General features: G+C 38.7%; 1 protein-coding gene across 2 annotated transcripts in view; it reads right to left on the bottom strand.

The window, feature by feature from the left end:
- LOC121195502 (astrotactin-2-like) overlaps positions 1–22,026 on the bottom strand; it is a 234,233-nt gene that overhangs the window by 106,673 nt on the left and 105,534 nt on the right. Inside the window, exons 5-9 of one of the 2 annotated variants that reach the window (XM_041059003.1) lie at positions 19,728–19,835; positions 16,443–16,589; positions 11,183–11,350; positions 2,253–2,337; positions 1,326–1,400 (exon numbers count right to left, since the gene is read on the bottom strand). In XM_041059003.1, coding sequence (XP_040914937.1) covers positions 1,326–1,400; positions 2,253–2,337; positions 11,183–11,350; positions 16,443–16,589; positions 19,728–19,835 — 583 coding nt within the window. The remainder of the gene's footprint in view (positions 1–1,325; positions 1,401–2,252; positions 2,338–11,182; positions 11,351–16,442; positions 16,590–19,727; positions 19,836–22,026) is intronic. The other variant, XM_041059005.1, reaches the window with a different exon arrangement.

A 22,026-nucleotide genomic window follows, 5' to 3' on the forward strand; every position in this document is an offset into this window, starting at 1 on the left:
GTCTGCTATCTGTATCAGTATGTGCATGGCTGAAAGCATCTGTGCTCTGCAACTGTGTGTGTATGCAGTTGTCCTTTCATTTCTTCCTCTCTCACAAGCTCCAGACCGACACAGTGCTTCAACCAAGCAGTAGATTTGGTTTCCACCTTAGTGTGTGTGGATGCCAGCATTTGAGTCCCATCTCCAACATTGTGCTTTTAACTGGCAGCAGACCTCATTTCTTAGGCTTGTGCTGAGAAACTAACTCTGCAAGGTCAGTGTGAAGAGGACCGAGATCACAACGACAAAGAACTCTTCCTGCCTACGCACTGGAGGGTAGGGAGCATGAAATCAAGATAGATTTCTGAATGAATGACAAATGACCACATCAACTTTTTAAACGTATTTGTACCCTATAGGTGCTATTATTATAGCTGTATTGTTGTTTCTGTAATTTACTCTTCCTGTAATTGCATCATAATTGTGGCTGAAAATAGTAATTCTTTATCATCACAATAATTCAAACAGATAAATGGGAGAAAAGTTATCTCATACTCTCAAAGTGCTCATTTTCTTTTTTTTTTTCCTAACTTTTTCATAAAACTACAGGGTCTTGGTTATAAAGCAGGGTCCATAGTCCCCTGACTACTAACAGGCAGAACGAATCCATCATGGCACATAGCAACAGTACATTTCATTATACCTTCATATATATTAAAAGCTCTCCACAAAGCCTTACATTAATCATCAACATGATTGAGTATTTTGTTTATAGAAAAAAAAGCCCTTTTCTGAAATGCACATATTGCTCTAGGTCAGGTTGCTCTGCCCTATTTAAATGGAAAAAAAGATCGGTACAGCAAGAAAAGGTACAACAATAACAGAAAACACAAATTTTAAAATAACATAAAAAAGAGGGTAGTATTATGAAACCTTTTAAAAAGAACAGCTGGATGATACTGGATGGGTCCTTTGAGCCTTGCACTTCTTGAAAAATGTCAGACACAATGATCCCATCAAGAATGAGAAGTATAACAAAAATGGCAGTAAAAGCATTTGAAAGGAGTCTGTCCAGGACTGCCCCTTGGGCTGTTTCTCCACACAGAAGCCCGTGGGTGAGACTTCAACTCAGCACGGGGTGTATTTGTGTGTCCATCCAACTGTGGCTATGTGTATCTGCAGGATACTCATCTGTATGCTCTGTCACACACATGAACACACACACAGACACACACACATAAACACATGCCAAGAACACCACCATCATTCCACTGCGTGTCCACAGAGTCACAGATGGCCAGCAGAAGTCATGCACTCAGGAGATGCACCAGAAGTGAAGGACTCACCTGAAGATTCTCTCTGGGGCCTGCTCTCCTGTAACTAGGTCATAGCCTTTCTCCAAGTTAGCGTATGGCCAAGGACTTTACGGAGGACAGAAAAAGAGGGAACACCAAAAGAGAGAAATATATGAACATTTCTATTTGAAAAGAAGTGTCCTAATTATACTGACACTGAATTATGTTTATCTAATCTGAGTAAAAATCTAGAACACTGGAAACATCTACATCTTTTTCATGCAGAAACCAGAAAGATGTCGCAGTTGTGTGCTTCAAATACTTCACACGGTGTATATAATAGAATATACTAAACACAAATGAAACACAAAATCAGGACTAACATCACTTGGAGAAATGTTTTGTCTTTAGCTGGCTAAGATTTCCCTCTGTCAGCTGCTGCTCCTATAAAACTGTGACTGGAAATTTGATCTGTGACTGGACTGAATCCAGCAGACGACAGGTGGAGTTGAATAACAATGTGACCTTTTTAATGAACCAGTGATTGGGCAAGCCAGCTGATTGTCAAACAAAGTCAGACTCAGAAAGAGGGCTGATTTGAGTCACTACTTTTCTCTCCCTATCAAGTCAATTTCCACCATTTGTCTTGTTGCACTCTGGTTATATGTATCCTCCTCTCTCACTCTTTGACTCTCTGCCCTCCTCTGCTGTTTTGTGTCTTTACACAACATAACTTCCCTCCTACCTTCTCCTCCTATTTGTACTTCTGATTCCCTCCTTCCTCAAGTTAAGAGACCATACAGGCACATATTCTACCTTGGTTTCCATTCTTCTTTATACTCTGAAGATCAACTTGCAGAGACTTGAAAGTTAATATACGCTAATGCAGCTGGGAGTAGGGACCGCGAAACCAGCTGTAAGGCCATTTAAGTACAAGTATGGTTTCACACGTGAGTGGGAAGAGCAGAGAGTACTTACCCTTCGTTGCGGCCCCAGTCGCTGCGAACACAGAGGTGTTTATGGACAGGATCGGGGGAATAACCCTCATGACAGCTGCATTCTCCTGAAACAGAAAGAACAACAAGAGGCACAGTGGCAGATATTTATGTATCCTCAGTCGCTGCATAAATTTATATGTATGTGATCTTGGCCCGCACCTTGGCCTGCACCTTTAGCAGAGATGTTCCAATCAAATTTTCCAGTGAACAAAACTATTAGCTAGGCTATTTCCTGACATATTTTCCTCAAACTTAGCGGCAATCATTCTCTTGACAGTTCATGCTCCATGTTTTCTATTGATTTTACTCCCAGGATACTAATGGACACACTCCATTTGTTACAGACCTGTTAAATATATTTTTAAACATTAGAACAGCATCCATTTTGTTACTGTATATGTCTTGCCCTGACAACAGAACTCGGAAAAATAGCATCAGTCAGCACTCTAGTGACATAAACATTTGCTCGGTTGCACACGCGCTGGAATCAGTGGCATATTCTGTGGGCTATAATCTGACAAAAAGTGACTGGGTTTCTGTTTTCTCCTCGCTAAGGTATTTTTGTCCTTGAGAGTTTTGCTTCGTGGTACATGATCTACTCTCCGTTTTTCTTCAGTTGGCTGGACGGCTCCCACTGCAGACATTCAGATGGCAGCACAGCAGCTTTGGTTTGGTACAGGAAGCTGCCAATCATGCATCTGTGGTCACTTTTTACTTTTCTGACACTGCCTCACCAGCTATCTATTAAATTTAAAACCACTCGCTGTTTTCTCTAATGTAATGTGCTTGTCAGTGGACGGCTATGTCATAATACAGCCTTGGACAGGTTATTAACAGTGCCTAGTGAGTAGTGAAATGTGTATATGGATTATATTACTTGAAATGTGATGTATTTCTTCCTTTGATATAGAGCCTTAAGTGAAGCACTTATCCACAGGGGGACATTTTAAAAGGTGCATCTGACTCCTACATTTAGAGTGTTTGCATGTAACAATTTGCTGTTATTATTTCATGAATACAGTGTATCATAGCATAGTTGTATGTTCTGTTTAAGCTCTGTGTCTACGGAGGCAATTATCTTTGAATACTGTAAAAAAAAAAAAAAAAATAGAACAAATGAACATAATCAAGCCAATACAGCTCCTTTTTTTGCTCTGGTGAATTACAGTAGTTTCAACAATAATGCCAATTTATCATAATCACAAGTAAATGGAAAAAGAAAATTAAACCCTCACCCCTGCTGCTCTGTACACACAATATTTTTGATCTCCTGTGCCATTCTGTTACTGCTACTCAAATAAGATTAAACAATGGTTTATTTTATGAGGGTCAATTCTATCAGTTTCATAGACAGAATTGCTTTATAGTGTTATGTGTGGTAGTGTGTGGATAACACTGCATGTATAATGCATTTTAAGTGGAAGGAAGCATTTGTGAATTCTTAAGTCACTGATAGCTACACCAACCTTTCTTCCCCAAAATAAATGCTATATTGACTGCTTTCCTTTGACCTATGGAGGCATAAAACCGGAAAAATGTATAATGGCCACCCAGGCAACACCATTCACATTTTATCGCCTAGTGTTTAATAATTTACTGGTTGACTTTACGGGCTTAAGACTCACTCATGGAGTGAAGCACCACCAGGATTCGGCCACAGAGAAGCAAAAAAAAAATGTTTTTACTTGCTCGTGGCTATTTCATGTGGCCTTACTAAATGAGGAGCAAGAGCTCTTAAAATGGCCCCACTTTAAAACGTGGACACAAACAAACAACAAATTTCAAATAGCCATTTCGAATAAAAGATGAATGAAGAGGACAAAGACTGCAGGATAATTGTTGCATCTGTATTGAGATTTTACTAAAGAACTTCTGTTTCTTTCTGTCCATCGCAGCATATTTCCTGAGACTAATAAAAACTAATAGCAACAACAGTAACTCTTACAATGAGCCTCTTTGTTTCAATTAGTCCTCCAAGTTAAATACCACAATATGCTATTTGGCACTGGCCTCCAGAAATACACATACAGGCATTTTCTGATCTGACGTGCCTACCAACAGGACAGTTTCACTTGTCAGTCCCTTCCAAAGCTGTTACAAATCACCATTTCAAAAATGAAACACTTTTCTGATCTTATACCCCCTGTGGTCACCGTTCAGCGAGACTTACTTAGGGTTAGAGAAAGATCATGGTCTGGGTTAAAATTACTTAACGATTAGAGCCTTTCATCACCATGGTTACAATAATAACCACTTGGTTATGTTTAGGGAACAGCCACAGTTATGGGTAAAGGAAACCAACACTGACTGACGGCTGGAAAGAGGAAACAAATGGTGTTCTCCCATGTTAGAATCAATCCAATCACATTTTGTTGATCCATCTATCCACACTGACAATCTCCGTCTGCCGACCTTGTGGCTCTATAACTTACTACAGCTGCTAGAGGGCTTTGTCACTTGACCATGAACATTTCATATGTCATTTTGGGGTATTGTATTTGTTCATGTTACAAACACACACAGGCAAACAAACATTTATATACACACACACACCTCAATTTCCCACTGCTACTCTTAACATACACATTTAACATACACATTTAACCTAGTTATATCTAATTCTTCCTGACTGCCAGAGGCGGTGCTTAATAAAATCCATCTTGCATCTTACATGTGCAGCTAGGTCACATGTTACCAGTTACATGTTGGGGAGGTAGGGAATAAAGCAACATAACCTTTTCAGTCTGCCGGCGGCTGGAATTGGCATTTTCATTAGTAGCCTGTTAATGGTTATCCTAACAGTGTTGGACCTACTTGAGATTTCTTTCTTACATACGCATGGGGAAAGATTTACATAGCAAACTCTGATTTGCTGGTGAAAATGGCTGACTGTGCATCTGATTAACTGGAGAGGAGAGATAGGAGCTGGCTGAATCCAGGAGTACCACTGACAGGACTGTGTGTGCTGCTGACAGAAGTTATACTTAGCTTGTGTTTGGTTCGAGAGGAAATATCTCGGTCCTGGGACAGGACCAATGTTCTTTTTATGGATTTTATCATGCACACCAAACACCCAACTAATCAATACCTAAATTTCAAGTGTTCGTTTGCTGAATGAGCTGCTAGCAAAGCAAGTCTGGAACCAAGTCCCAGCGACAGACCTGAATACCACAGTGCATTACATTCATTCTGGCCCACCTTAACCCCCGTGTGCCCTAATGTTAAAAATTTTGTGGACCTACACAATTAATGGTTAATTCATCAACTGTGTTTAGATGACGGCTGAGGCCTGCCCCAAGGTGTTGTAGCAATATGCCTGTGTTTGTGCATCAAATCATAGTCTCTGCCTCTAGGTCAAATGTGAAGCCCATCATTTTTACTAGTAAATCACAGAAAAAATGTATGAAAATGTTCTTCCTTATCCACAACAGAATGTGGATAGATTTATATTGTTTCAAGTCCAGGATCTGCATCGGTACTGGAACTGGAAACTGGAAGAGCTTTTTCTCTCACTGTCTGTTCACTTTTATTCTGATTCTAAATCAGTATTCTAACTGCAGTATTTAGAATTAGACACTGGGTCTTGATACTGATATTAGATACTCCTGATAAGAACACCACAACTCATTGCAGGTAGTTATTTTGGAAAGGAAAAAGAGGAAACAGGAAGTCGGTGAACTGGAAGTTTCTGTTTTAGCTTCAGCTTTGATCACAAGCAGAAAGCAAACCTGTCCCTTTCTTTCTCATCTTGGCTCTTGAGGCATTCCTTGTCTCATCTTGGCTCCTGTGATGTTGCAGTACTAGCAAAAGGTCAACATACTTTTTTTTTCTTTTGAAAATGCAGAATTCTATATCAAAATATTAATAATTCAGTGTAACTTTGTAAAATCCAACTGTTCACAGTGACAGACTGCCTTTATCGCCAGAATCAGAAATTAGAGAAGTTGGTTGGGCACTCCTTGTTTAGAAGTAAGGAGAGGACAAGACAAGCGTACAGTGTGGACAGAAAAGAGTAATCAGACATGAATTAAGTGTGGATAATTGATTTAAATATGTAGCTTATACCTAACTTCACAAAAGAGTCTATCTGCACTGTCACGAGTGGTACATGTATTGTATGACCATAAATATATAGGCCAGGAGGCTGCAGAGGGATGCGTTTACTAAGGCTCCTCCACCTTGTTTCAGATGAGGTGCATCAGCCTGGAAGCGGTTTGCCTGTAATCTGAGACCCACCTTGCAAGTAATCAGTGGAGTGCAGCTCTTTCCTTTATGCAAATGCATTTAAGGGAGGATCAAGCAATTAACAGGAAGAGATACGTCTAGTTGATTACACACTCCACTGGATTAACTAACCTTTACACAACTTGCAAGCATCAGTTTTGTGTGGCAGTTTCTCTGTCTCTAAAAATCTGGTTCAGGGTTAATAAAAGAAAACTTGTGGTTGGGAAGGGAAACTTAAACTGACTGTAGCTATTCTTTAGAGAGCTTAATGATAGCAGGCAAAAGGTAAGAAACAAGCAGGAAGAGGAGGAGTTGTGGTGAATTAGTTAATAAAAAACAGCTTCTTAAAAAGATAAAGCTGGTAGTAAAAACACCGCACAAGGAGGGGATAGGGAGTTGTATTTGCAGGGTCATTAAACTTGAACTTCACTGAGCTGCTAATGCACTATGGCAACTGCACTCCCTTTACATTTACAGTGACTATTTGGCTGCTGTTACCTTTGGATTCTAGGGAGATATCATCCAGATCAGTACCATCCATCTGCTATGTTATTAGTTTGGACTGGTTGCTGATGTGGTGGCTCATTGATTTATTTACTTATTTATTTTAATACCTCAGGAGTCCATTTAATGGCTCCAGTTGCATTAATTTCAAATACCTGTTGGAATTAAAAGAGAAAAAAAAAAACACAGAAAATATGTTTTTCTCAGGTAGAATTGCTACGTTACGTGTGAATTGGAATTTCACTACTTCATTGATAAGAATTTTTTTTTTGGTATCAAAACCAATACTTTAAACAAGTCTTACAACTGAACTGTGTTGTGTGAGCGCTCCTTTCGCCTTATGCTGCCTTAATAAATCAGACTGTTTCAGTTTGTTTTAGGCAGATTGCCTAAAAGTGCAAATTGAATGTTTTCATGTATGTCTGGCCCTGAGAGCACAGATAGAGTGGGTTGATTCAGTGACTCAGCCAAAAGTTAAGGTTGACTGATTAGAACATGTTGTCGGCCTAATTTAGAGGTAATCACCTGTGATTGGAAATGGCCATTTGATGACAACAATTATCTAACTGTGCTCACACAGTCCCTCTCCAGTTACTTTCTAGCCAAGTTTCTGCACAGACACACAACCTGATACTTCACAATGGGGATAGTGCCATCCTGTATAAACACCAATATTAGATTTCCCATAAAATTTGTCACTATTACGTTATCATTGCCTCCTCATTTTCCACCTCTTTCCTTTGCGCTCTCTTTTACCATCCTTCTGTTCTAAATTAAGAGCCAAAAATGTAACAGTTCAAGTGGTAATCACTTGAGACCACAAACTATCTCTCCTCTGTCTTTCTCCTATATTACCAACCTCATGGTATAAATGATGTGTTTCATTATAATGATTTCTAGAATCTCACTGTGGCTGCATGGGTGATTTTCACGTTTCAAGGATCATGGCATGGACACAGAAAAGACTTATTGTTGTCCTGATGCACATTTTCGCTCGTTATAAAATTTCCAGGGCGAGAAGCCATTCTGCCCAAAGACCTTGGGCAGATTCAACATAGGATTGTCTCATAGGAGTGTGTGTGTGTGTGTGTGTGTGTGTGTGTGTGTGTGTGTACAGTATGTATTGAATGGAAGGATAATGCAGGGGTATACGTTAACACCCCAGCAGTTTCAGTTCCAATTAGGTGAAGTTGGAGGAGCCGGGGAGACATTATTTCAAATGAGGAAAACAAAGGCAGCTAAGGAGGTTCACAGGTCTTTATGAGGTTAGTTATGATGATAGATGGAATGGTGCTGGCAGCAATCTATTTCTCCTTAGTAGGGCATATAACTATATGAGATAGGATGGATTGACTAATAACATAAAACTCATAAAGATAAAGAGGTAACTTTACCTTCTATATGGGTGATGTTATTATATGTAACAGGAATTCTATAATCTTTTTTTTAAATCCATTTACATGGACAAATATATTACATTCTGACAAGTACAAATACCTGGTTGTTAATGCTATATCAATTGTTACAAAGATTGCCCAGGTTCCTAGTACAGTTGTAAATAGCTAAATCCCAAGAGGTTGTCCAACAATAGGAACAGTTAGCTCACGCCATTCATCTACTGACCTCCATTCTAGCAGTTGAGTGAAGAGTGAAGGTGAAAGCAGAGAAGACTGATTGTCCAAGCAGAGTGATATAGTGACCGGTAGTCAACAGTGACAGTCAACCAGTGTGACATTGAAAAAGGATGGAGGCACATGACAGAGAAACATGAAACAAAGAAACATGACAACGAAAGGTGTGTCTGTGGGTATATTATATTGATGGATGGTGAATTGAACGGTTAAAATGTCTAAATGTGTAATTTTAAGGCATACATGTATGGAATACAGAATGTTTTTCCACATGAAATGCAAGCATGTTAGAATGGTTAAACTGACATTAGACTTGTTAATGTCACTATGTGTAAAATTTACTGTAAGGCTTTGGAAACCCAAGCACAGTATCAAAAAAGACACTGTGGTAGAAAGCAATGCACAGCATTCTCACACGCAGATGCCATTTTACCCTTTCAGCTGTCTGAACAGTGAGCTGTTGTGGTCCTCCTGTATTTCCTGATATTTATTTTTCTTTCATACAACAGCAGAACTTAATTCAGAGATGACAATCATTGCAGTGGATGTCCAGCATAGACCCACAGGACACGGGGTGAGGAGTACTTTGAATTGCCAGGATGCACACATGCTTTCACAAGCATATCTGCGTTTTGTCCATTTTACATCAGGTGAAATGCACATTTCACAGAGTTTTGTGGCAATTTAACAAAGTTTATATATAATCCGCAAGACATTTAAACACCACCTGTCCACATTTATGTAATGTCTTTGGCAGCGTTTTGTGTTTAAACAAGACATAGCCAAGCAGGTGTTTTCCTGTAACTTGTCAAAAGGTGAAATACCCATTTTAACATTGCTTTTTGTTGTGGTCAGAAGCCTCAATGCATAGAGAGCAGTGCAGCTGTCCTTTTCCTCCCTATGTGATTTACCCTTTAACATTTCACAACCAGCAGCTCACCCTATTGTTAGAACTGCAATAAATGTGCCTGGATGAAAGGGTTCGTTTCAGGTGTGCTGTCTTCAGAAACAACTGTGTCTGTGTGTGTGTGTGTGTGTGTGTGTGTGTGCAAGTGTGTGTGTGTGTGTCATTGTTGAAAGCTGTTGTACAAGTGTTATAATGCAGAGGACAGTGATAGAAATGGAAGCTCTTTTGAAGAACACCTTTAATTTTGCTGCCGGATGGATGTGGTTGGCCTTAGGAGATACAACATACTTACTGATCAAATAATCTTGCTGCTGAAAAGGACAGATGAAAAGGAAAATAAATGGAGAGAGACAAGGAGACAAGGGGAAACACAAGTACTAATAAAGTGAGACTGCTGAGTGTACTGGGGTCTGAATGAGTAAAGGACTCCAAAATTGAATTTAAACTATTACTGATCTCACAGTGCATAAATGCGAGGGGACTGGTGCAAATGCATGTGTCCACACACGTTCAGAATCCACCAACATCCAACATATATACGTGCCAGGTCCATCATGTATGCATCTTCATGTGTACCAAAGGAGTTGAATGTCTGGAGCTTTAATACATTATGCATCAGCCCTCAACATGCCCTTGACCAGGGTGACATAAAATTCACATACATTACAGATGTAATCCATTCTAATGAGCTTAGACTTTATCTAGTTGAGCACGAGATCCACATGGGAGCTCGGCCAATCAAGGGAAGATAAACATCATGTTGCACTCTCAGCTTTTGTTGGTATAGTTTTCATGTCAGCACAAATAGATGCAAAATAGAATATCAACAGACAGCCTCCTTTGTGTGGGCTCTTGACAGTCAATCACTCATGAATCCCATTGCTATACTGGTTTTAGGGTGCTGTCTTCTACATCCTTTTTATACCCATTTATTTCTATTGGATGGAGGCGTGATCAGAAGAATGCTAGTGTTGGATTAGTGTGTATTGCATAGCTAGGATGGCACCACTTAAGAAAGAGAATATGAAGTAAGACTTGTTTTTGCAGTTAATTTCATACTGTGCTGGGAAGTAATATCAAAATGCTTTAAGAAAAACAACAAATTTATTTGTTAACTTCAAATATTTAATAATGCTTGCTTAAGTTATAATTACTTACTATAATGCCTCCTATGTTATGCATGTTCCTTTATATGCTGATGAATTGCTTAGCAGTTATTGGACAAAATAAATGAAACTAGAATTACCGCCTTGTGGTTGCACACCTTCTCCAACCAGTCAGTTTGCAGTTTAAATCCATCTCTGTCCAGACTAATATAATATGTGTTGACTATGAATTAATTTAATAAAAGGTATTAAGTCAGTTTTATCATAATTAGCGTATGAATTCTTTCAGTTCATCCTTGAGTCCAAGGGAACTTTTGTGCTAAATTTGAGGTCCCTCAAGGCCTGAGACATCGTGTCCATGACAATGGGAAGGGTGGACAACCCAAAAATATTATGCCTCCAACCACAGCGGTTGCCGGTGTAGAGGCATAAAAATAAGTTTCCGTACTCTGCAGTAAAAAACAAATAATCAGTGAAATTGTTCAGCCAACAGACTCCAGTGTGTGCATGTGTGTGTCTGTACTACATATGGACTAACCTGTGTCTTGGTCACAAATCTGCTCGCAGGGCTCAGTCGCCCTCTGGCCACAGTAGTCCCGGACCCACTGTGTGGATGAATTGGTCTGATAGTAGAGGGTTAGCTTGGCTGGGTTAAGCCAATTAGAAACATCCAGAAAGCTCCCCATGCTGACAACAAAACTACTTCCTGGAAAAAGAAAGCAAAAGAAAACATTATTTTGCTTTTTAAAAAAAAACAAAAAAAAGAAAAGAAAAATACATAGAAAAGTACACAAGAGCTTGTTTGATATTTTTAAGAGTTCTTTTCCTGGTTTACTGCAAAATCAATTAGAAAGTAGCCAATTCTTTTGTTTTCACTGTATTTTTAATTCCCACCTTGACCAAGCTGAATTTAAATGAGAAAATTAAGACCTATAATGTGTGCATTGATGGGATTTCCTTGGTAATTGCAGGAGAGGGGCTAAAAGGGTTTCACGAGTCAATCGGTAAACGCTATGCTCATTGACGCTGATTTACCTTTCTTTCTTACTGCTCCCAGACCAATCGTTAAACTCTGATCACTGAACAAGATTATCCCTAATTGATGCCAATGACTTTTGGTTCCAAAAGGAGCTGTGAGGAGATTGTGTCTCAGCTCTCTGGTGAGCACAAAGATTCTTTTACAGCTATATTGTGTTTATACTGCTGGATGGTGGAAGATAAATTTGCGGAAGCATTCAGAGTGAGTTTACATTTCTTTGTCAAAATGAATTTAAAATGTATTTCAGAAACTAAGACAAAAAGACTAAGACAAAACTAACACAAAGACAGCAACTGTGAGATTAAAAAGGCTTCAAACATTTATTCTGTTTCAAGACGTGAAAACCTGTGATGGTGGTCTCCAGGCTGGTTTTCGAAAAAGAGGATTAATACGAATGGAAAAGCTTAGACAATAGCCAGCAATCAAATCTGAGTCACAGGAAAAATTACAGGGCCAATGCCCTGCAGTAAAATGCAAAACTAAGATGAGATATATTTCCCAAAGAATGCATTGCTCTTATTTTTTGCAATAGATAAACCAATATCCCAAGCCTCATCTATTCTTTTTTACTGTTTTTTCCTCAACATTAGGTGTTCCAAATTCCTAATAGAATAGACTACCATTTGCCTCCTCCCACACACATAAAGTCACCAGCTGCTTCTTTTCACTTGACAAGAAAATGTCACACCGGGACAGTCTGACCCACACAAAGTCTTACAAAAATACACTCATATCTAGAAAGTTTTATTTTCCGACTATCTGGCAAACTTGACAGGAGCCATTCATCCAGACTGTATAGACCAATAACAGCCATGCTGTCTGGCCCTGAAGTACTGTAAATATTGCACTTAGCCATTGTCCTCCTGCACCTATAGGAGGGACTAAAAGCTGAAGCTGAGGTATATGGTAGAGTCATAAGTGAATGGTCTATAAAAATGAGTCTGTATAGGTTAATATTACATGTACAGTTTGATGAACACCACAAGATCCTGTTTCATGCAGAGTGCCTGAAATGAAACACATTATAAAAACATTTTCTGAGAGTTCTAATGAATGTATAAAATGTATAAATTCATAGTCTACATGTATAAAATTAATAAATATTAAATAATCATAAAATCACACGTCTTTCAAAAAAAAAAACTCTTGTAAATGAAATATTCAGTCAACACCAAGGCTGACATGCACACATAATCCTCCAAAAAGGATCCCTAAAAGCGTCTCCCAGTTCAGACTGACCAAAGGTGAGCGTAACAAGGCTATTTCCTGCAGCGCTGCAGTTTAGTGAACAGAACTGGCAGTAGCCCTCATTTGCTGAGGGAGTGGAGAAATCTAATGGTTTCAGCTCACACAGTGAGGAGGCAATTGTTAGATTATGGGTTGGTTTCTTTGAGACCTGTAAAGAAACCCCTCTTGAGTGGTACATCAGAACATCCCTGATTGCTGGCAATTTTGCTGTGCATATTGTGAATTGAGTGGAGAGGACTATTTTGTCAGATGAATCCCCCTTTCAGCTGTTTTTGGGAGGAGAGGTGGAATAGAAAGTACTGCACTTCTGTGTCATGGGTACAGTGAGGATTAAAGACGTTGTGCACATTCAGCAGTGCAACAACTGTCCCCTCGATCAACAGCCATTGTCACTGACTTACTAACACCTTATCTGACATGTTATTAGTTACCATATATATTTTGTTTTTAAAAATTCTGCTGGTTTGAATATTGTGACTGATTGGTGTATTTAATTCCACTCATTTAGCAATAGGTTTGTCATAAATCTGACTAAACAGCCCTGCTATTCCGCTGTTATTCAGTTCTTCATGCTACCTACCTACACATTAGCTTCTGTGTATTGTGTTTTTGTGTTTACCATCTCCTGGCATGTCTCATCTGTCTACTAGTCACCCCCGTTGAATTTACTGCTCATTCAGATGCCTGACCTCATCGTCTATCGGCTCACCTTCCTCCTCTCACTCATTATTTCTCAGTATATGGAGAGCAGTTTACAGAGGGCAGCTCACAAGTCTTGTATGTCAGATCATATGTGATGCCTTTAAGCCATAGCGTTCTAGTTCTTTTTATTGCTTCCCCGTTCCCCTCCTGACCCAACTTATACTTATACGTGGCTTGCCAGTTTGGATTTGTTCTGTTTGTTTGTCTGTTGGATTTGTTTGTTTGTTTGCTCTGACTGCCTGCCTGCTGCCGACTGTATGCCTGCCAGACTACTGTGTTAAGCCACCTTTTATCACATCTGCTGTGCCTCAGGTGTCCACTTTTCTGAGTCCCATTCCAGTACACACGGTACAGAGTTTGCAGAGGAACAACAAAACTACAATGCTAAAGGCCTGATTATGTCTCCTTCGGGATATACTGTCCATGTTCACCCCACACATAAAAAAAAAAAATGTATTTGTAAAACAAATGCTGTATAGAATAAACAACATGCAAATGATTTTTCTATTGTTAAGGCCTTACCTGTAGTGGGGATATGTCTGTAATGTTTGTCCTGGGGGTGGCACTAAAGGGTAGGCCATGGAATCATCAAAATCAAAATAATGAATTTACTTGTGATCATAAATATCATAAATTCCACAAACCATTAATTTTTGAAACCTTGCGTGTAAAGAACTGAGAATCAGGTCAAAGAACAGCTGGAGGCGTATCCAAACTTTAAAGATAATTCTTGTGTGTAAGCGGAAACTTTGCTTTGTTAGTAATGTTAGAGCAAAGGTCTGAAGGTCATCAGAATCAATCAATAATCATCCCACAGGGATTGTACATATCTATATTAAATTTCACAGCACGTCGACTAACAGCTGTAGTTAAAATGGACGAGAGTTTAATGGACAGACAAAGAAACTGTAAATTAGAGACACCACACTCAGTTATTATGATGTGAATGACATTTTGTAAAGACTGATGTGTAGTTTGATTGATTTGGGCTGAGCCGATAGGAGGTATCCAGTAATCCAGTATGACTTATTATTAAAAGCCAATTTCTTCTGTATGGACGTGCATTGTATTAAACAGGTGCTCATCTTTCTGTACATATAGTTGCAAAATATACCATACAAGTTTTGTGTACTGTTGTGCCCATGTGCACAAAAACTGTAGGTGTGTGGGTGGACTAGAAATGAGGCCCCGGCGGCAAGAGCACCTGATCGACTGATATGTGAAGGCACTGCTTTCAGAGATATGGCAATCATTAGTTAAATTGCCTCAGCTCTTCACTCCCTTTTACTTCACTTAACTCCTTGCACATTTTTCCCTCTTTCTCCTCCCCGTGAGGTTTATCCTGCAGTATCTCACCAATACATGGACCCAATTTAGAATTATCCCATGGCCGAAAAGGAATTTAAAACTAATTAGTTGCCAGGGCATCCGTGCCTACATGCTTGATTTACACTTATTTTGCAAATACATTCATTACTGGTTTCATGTTATGATATAAACAGACAAAAACAATATTATTATTAAAATTCTGACTTTGGAGCATATAGCTTGTCTGTATGCCATAGAGACTGTTTGTTATATGGCATGAATAAAATACAAATAAACATTGGAGTAGTTGCATTAGTTGAAGAAAATATTTGTCAACCGAAAAAGCGTAAAAGGTTTTAGTATTCTAATCTACAGTATGCACTCTCATGTATTAAAGTCTGCACATTGAAAGCTCTCAATACAAAAACCAAGAAAAAAAACAATCATGTTTTGAACAAACTGCTCTTCATCAGTCTGATGGCTCAAAATGTCACTCAGTTGTTTGTGGTTATAATAAATCTTTTTTTTTTCCACTGGGAGATTTCAGTGTGTGCGCTTTATTGTCCTGATTTTTGATCTTTTTTTTTTGGTTCCAGCACATGATTTACTTTTTTGTCAGATGGATGTTTGTCTTCTGTACTTTATCAGTCGTGCAGAGGGGGCCCTGACACTGAAAAGCATGGAAACTGAAAACCACAAATCACAGCTGAAGGGGTAGAGATTTTACTTCAAGCCATTTGTAAGTAGAAAAAGGGGAAGAATGCCGAACTGTCCTTGGTCCATTAGCTGTTCCTGACAACAGAAACTATCCAAATTACATAATATTTTTTTTACCACTCGACAACATGGAGCTACTCAACAGTTGTTCCCACAGTATGCTGCTTGAAGGACAACTGAATCCAATTATGGCTGGAAACAAGCGAAACAGAAGTGTACCATGGACAATAGTGGCTATTATGATAACAGGCTCCAAAAATCTATATCTTTTCTTAGCACCAAGCTCAACTTTTCCTAAAGCTGAGGAAGGTACAGTATATCCTCCTGCAATATCTATGGCTGTGTCACCAAACTGATACCTCACAAAGATTCATTCTGATTGAGTTTAGCAGGTTTTTTCTTTCTTCTTGTCAGTGAATGTCAACTGGACATACAAGTTCGTGACGAGAACTTCTGGGTTTTTCAAATCATGTAGTTTCAGTTAATATAATGCCACGTGTCCTAAAATTTGCATTGAATTATTTATCCTTTATTCTCCATCCATTACTGCAGCCAAATGGTTTGAGTTAAAGACACCTTGGGTCCAATTTGTAAAAATATATCACCACTCATTTTAAAAGATGTGCTTTTTGTCAGGTTTATTACATAAACAACAACAAAAAAAAAACAAAAAACACTGCAACAAAGAAAAACAGGAAGGGCTAAGAGAGTAAAAGTGAGAATTCTTTGGATAGTCTTTCAATTGGAATATTTTGCCAAGGTCTAATCAATGTGTTGCACTTACCGTCCGCAACAAAATGCTCAGGCACATGGAGGGTAACCTTGACAGTGAGGGGGCAGGAATCCTGCGTAGCATAGACAATGGCAATGACACATGTGCTGATGGTAATCAACGTCAGGGTGACCTTATTTAGAGGACTGTGTGGGTGGCCTAAGGGTGGAGAAAGAGAAAAAGGTAAAGGTGAACAGTTTTACAGAGGCCCTTTTGTTTCGATCAGGGTGTTAAACAGATGACTGTGTTTGAAAATCCTTGACAGAGTGTGACAGCGACACATAACACTCACCTAAGACTAAATCATCCTCTATAGTACCACGCTTTGTTCAAAGTACAGCCTCTACGCTTCCCTAAATCCTTGAAAATGCAGTTAATTGTACTCCTGATTTATGAATCTAACCTGAGTTCAAGTTTGGCCCGAGTAAGTAAAAGATGACGGGCCCAGGATCATTTGCAGGTGTGATATATGATCTTATTGCCACTGACAGGGTTATAGATTGGTTGTTTTTGTTGCCCTTTGGCTCTGTCAGGGCTCCCCATTTCCAAGTCAGGATACAGGGAATGAAATTAGCTGCTTAACCTCTGTCTACTGATATTTATCATGGCAGCGAAGTCAGCATGCTGAAAAGAGGCTTACTGGGACGTGAGAAGGATGAGGTGCTGGTTTGGAAATAATGTTCTCACTGGATTCTAACTGTTAAAAACATTTTCGTCCTGTTGAATTTTTTGAAAATGTACCCCTGTACTTCTAAACCCAGGAAAATATCACACTATGTCTCAGTATCTGCAGAGTTCAGAAAATGTGTGGATAGTTTCTAGTAAGAGAGCTGCCCAGAGTGCACCACCACCTCCACTATGTAGGTTTGTTGTAAAAGTCAATAGTAACAGTAAGCCAATTCTTGTTTTCCTGTCCTAAGCAGTGGAACTCAGGTGACAGCAAACTCCAGCGCTGGTGAAGTGATGTATATTGTACAAGTGTGCCATGTGCTGATTAGACTTACGTTACAAGAACAGTGGTTGAAACACACAATTTCAGATGTTTTCCATTTTCCAACAACAGTGTGACTCTAAGTGTGATTTTATCAGTCAGCGACGGAATGTGCAAATGCACGACGGCACCATCATCTTGACAGAAGTTTGGAAGGAGTGAGATGCAGTTCAAGGTCAAAAGCAGGGAGACAAAGCTAGGATAATGAATCCATCCATACTGATTCACACGCCTCCCACAGTCACAATACTGTGAAGGGATAAGAACAACAGCTGTGTACAGCAAAAGTGGAGGGGCAGCTAATCCCTTTGGGGTGCGGGTGGTGTCACTGGGCTTGCGAAGGGGTCCCTCAATTACTGTAAAAGCCTACTGAGTAGACAAAAGCATGTACACTCACGATGGCAAACACTTCCTTTATGGCCACAAACCAAACACCTCGTCTATGCTCTCATGCACACTGGGAGGCACACTCAACATGTAGACAAATACATAAGAGAATGTGAAGCAGCAAGCAACAACAAACACACAAAGTAACCCAGAACAAATTTAGAGGCGTAGAAGCTCAAGTTTAGGTTGAAATTTCTTTCTTTTTCTTCTTCTCTTTATTTATTTTTCTCTGTCCATCTTCTAGAGAAAGCCCAACCTTTTTACAGTGGCCGTAACTCTAACACGGATCATGACCATTAGCTTTATGTCTTTCCAAGTCATGTACCCACAATGCTTTTTCTAATAAAATCTAAATGTCCATTTAAGCAGGAACATATGGTTTAGATAGGGACCTAATCATCTCTAACCATACACCTAAGTTCTTTCTATTTGTTTATTTGTGAAAAATCAGCTATTTTCTGTGATTAATTCTAATTAAATGCATAATAAAAGATACACACGCTGTCACAACAATGAATTAACTGAAGCCTATAGAATCAAGTTAGAGATTCAGTTCTTTAAACTGAAAAGAACTTGAATAGCAGGTACTACACAGGTAACACCTTATACAAAAGTTCCATATCCATGTCCTATTTATATACAATTTGTTTTTCAAACGGCTTATCCAGTTTTGCATCTCTGTGGCTGAAAAATAATGGTTCACCTTGTTTCCCTATTAAACATACAATATAAGTGACTAATTAAAACTTATTAAAGAATTCCAGACTCTGGAATCTAGTTCAACCCCTTCTCCAATGTTGTACTTTACAAAAAGAGCGAGGTAATTGTATCATTGTGATAACACAGTAAAGTAGAAAAGGCTTCCATTACAATTACAAAACAACAACAAGGCACAATGACTTCAATCATATTCATCTTTACCGTGTTAATTTTTGGGTTTAACACAACGCTGATTGAAAAAATATTGTTGTCTGAATTTTCTAGCATAATTCTAAACCGAGCAATCACTACAGAGTTCAGCGGTGCAGAAAATGTTCTTGCTTTCAAATTCCGCCTCTCAGGTTGCCTTTAACATCCAGGTGTCCTCCAAATAAGCTCAGGCCTGAGAGAAAGTGCAGCCTGAGAGGCGTAATTCAGGGCAATAAACCGTCTAATCCTGTAGGTAGCCTAAAAAGGACCAGACACTTGTGATTTGTAACAATAATAATGATAATGATAATGATAATAATAATAATAATACCGTTACTATGTGAGCCATAAGTTTTCTTTCTTATCTGACAGAGTGCTATGTGATAGTTGACTGTAGGCATGGGAAATAATAGAAGCACATTGATTTCCATTATTTTTCAATCACTATATAGACGCCCAAGCGGGCACATACAGCCCAATTCTCTGTGGTTCATTTTCTCTAGGTCATTCACTCACATACACACAAGTTCAAAATCTTCACGCAGTCTTCACTATCACATATCATAATGTGGGAAGGGAAGTTAAAATCATGCTTCCCATCAAAGTTATTTGACTCAGCTGTGCTCATCACCGAGCCTCCATTTACATCAGCTCATATATCTGCTTTGAGTGTCATTGAGCTGTGCCATGGAACAGCACTTTAAACCCCACCGGGAACGTGCATGACTCCTTCCTACTTCCAGCTATTCTGACAATTCCAGAAATGTCTAGCCTCATTTCACTCAGCTGTAGGCCGCCCTTCCATTATTCCTCCTCATATTCAACTAGGATAAAGTTGGAAATAATTTGTTTTTCAAAAATGTTTTATTTTACTTTATTCCCTTTTCACTTTATGGCCTTCTCAGCAGTATGCAGTGGATAAGAGGGTCCCCTTCTGTGCGAGTTAATGTGTTTAAAATGTAACTCATTTATAACAGTATACAGAGAAGCGCACCTACGTTCCCTCTCACCTTTGCCGCGCCTTCGTCCTCTGTGCTGCTCTGTGTAAAACTTCATTTGGCTGTCATCTTCAGGCTCTGACCCTGATTCCCCTTGAGGACCAAACACACCTCCAGTTGCTGGCAGTGAGATGATAAGAGTGAAAAAGAAATCGAAAGAGAATCAATCAATCAATGGTTTTTGAAGTTTTGCAGGTAACCAGTGCTTAGTAACTCTACATAAGACCAAACACAGGGTAGAGAAATATTTTGTTAAATGTTTAAAAACCTTCAAGACTATGTATATAAAAGTGATTCGAAACAGGGCAGCCATAATCATTGTGATTAGGGTTCTCCAGAAGCAGAAAAGGGATTAAGTAAACTTTAATTCAAATTCTGTTCATAGTCAGTCCAATTCAAATTATGCGGGACACTTAATTCACTTTATGGGAAAAAAAATCTGCTAAGTGTTCTTTTTTTTTATCTGTATGCAGAATATTCTCATTAGTTTATTGTTGCTATTTTAATTTTGCTGATGCATTTAACTTTTAAGGAAATATTTATATGCAGGCAATGAGAATGACAAATTGATCCAATTCAAGTATTGTTGTATACAAGTATCACTTTCTAGAATTGAAAATATTTGTCCTCTGAATTACTAAGAATCAATCTGAAATACAGAGGATACAGAAATAAACCGGTATATTTTAGACATTTACAATAAAACTGAATTGAAGTGAATGGTTGATTGGAAGAATTTTAATCCATCACCTATATTAATGGTTAAGACCTTTATTCTTCTTATAACTTTACTGATTCATTTATAATGTTCTTATGTGGTCCTGAAATCCCAAAATACATGATATATCCTTCACAAGGCTGTTGTTTAATTTTACACTTCTACCCCCCCCCCGTTTGATCTGTTGGCCACTGTTGGTAATTTGTCCATCATTAGCAAGTAACTGTAACCCATTTTTGCTGATCATACTGGCTCACATCCCCAAAGTGTGTGTATGTGTGCATTCAAGACAAGATGAGAGCAAGAGCACGGCTGTGAGAGTTAAGAGGCTTTGTTCATACGGCCTTGCCACTGCGTCACATCACAACACGCATTCCTGCTAAATTCACAGAGGCTGCCACAAAATGATAAATGTCAGGAATTTGCAGTGTTAACTCAGTGAAGGATAAACAACAAATCTAAAATAACCACACGTGTGGACAGTTTAGAATTGCAATCTAGACCTGATATAAAAAGCCCACCAGGGAGTTTATGATAAATATGTTTATTATTGTAAATCACATAATAGATCGTTATAAAAGAGTAATTTCGTCTAGGCCACACCCTGAACAAAATGACTTTATGCTAATAACATCTAATTTCCTCATGTTTGTACATATGTTTTGCTTGTATAATCCCCAGGATCATAGTGATTACACTTTCTAATCTCCCAGAGTGGAAAGGGGATAAAGGACAGAAAGAAAATCAATGCTTTTCTCTTGGCTATGAAGGAGCATCTGAAAAGAAATGCTTCACCTGTCACAGCAAATTAAAACAAGGAAACATGGAAAAAGAAAATGCACAATGTCAATATCCTGATCCATATGATATGTTATGTTATCTTCACTAAGAAGCTAAAGCTTTACCCCCATGGTGATGATAATAACTCATGGCTACACTTCTAAGTGCTGTCAGTTAAAAAGGTCTTGGTAACTGCATCTTTCATGGTACATGATGATAAAAATTAAGTGCCATTGAGAAGAAGAGAGGTACGTGGGGCAAAAGATTTTGTTTTGGACTGACAGCCGCATAGTCAGATCATCCAAGTCAGATCAGGGCTTATTTGTGTTGCCCTTCCTCACAAAAGCTAACACAAAACATTTAAAATAAAACTAACCAGATCTAATCCAGTCATAAAATATACACATTGATAAAGTCACAAAGTTAAAAAGACTGGGCAAAAAATATTTAATATCTTTCAGTCAAGTGTTTGAAAACCTGAGACGATGATATCAAATGCCAGATCAAGTATTTAAAGTAAACAACACAAGTCATAAAAACTAAGAGGCAAGCAATATAGCAGTCAAGCCTAGCTGCTATTTTCTGGAGAAAAGGAATATAGGAGAGATTGTTTCTATCAATGGTGAGGGTGTGCTGACTTATAATACTGTAAACAGAGAATATTCGTTCTCTGTTGAGCTATTCAGGGTCAAAAGTGAATAGAAAGCACCAACTTATAGAAATGTATTGAAGCTAGTACACTCACAAGGAGGCAAACAAATAAATAAAAAGTTGTTTTTAACTTGTAGCTAAGGAAACTTTAAATAAAGGCAA

The sequence above is a fragment of the Toxotes jaculatrix genome, chromosome 16 (assembly GCF_017976425.1).
Source record: "Toxotes jaculatrix isolate fToxJac2 chromosome 16, fToxJac2.pri, whole genome shotgun sequence".
Classification (NCBI taxonomy): Eukaryota; Metazoa; Chordata; class Actinopteri; family Toxotidae; genus Toxotes; species Toxotes jaculatrix.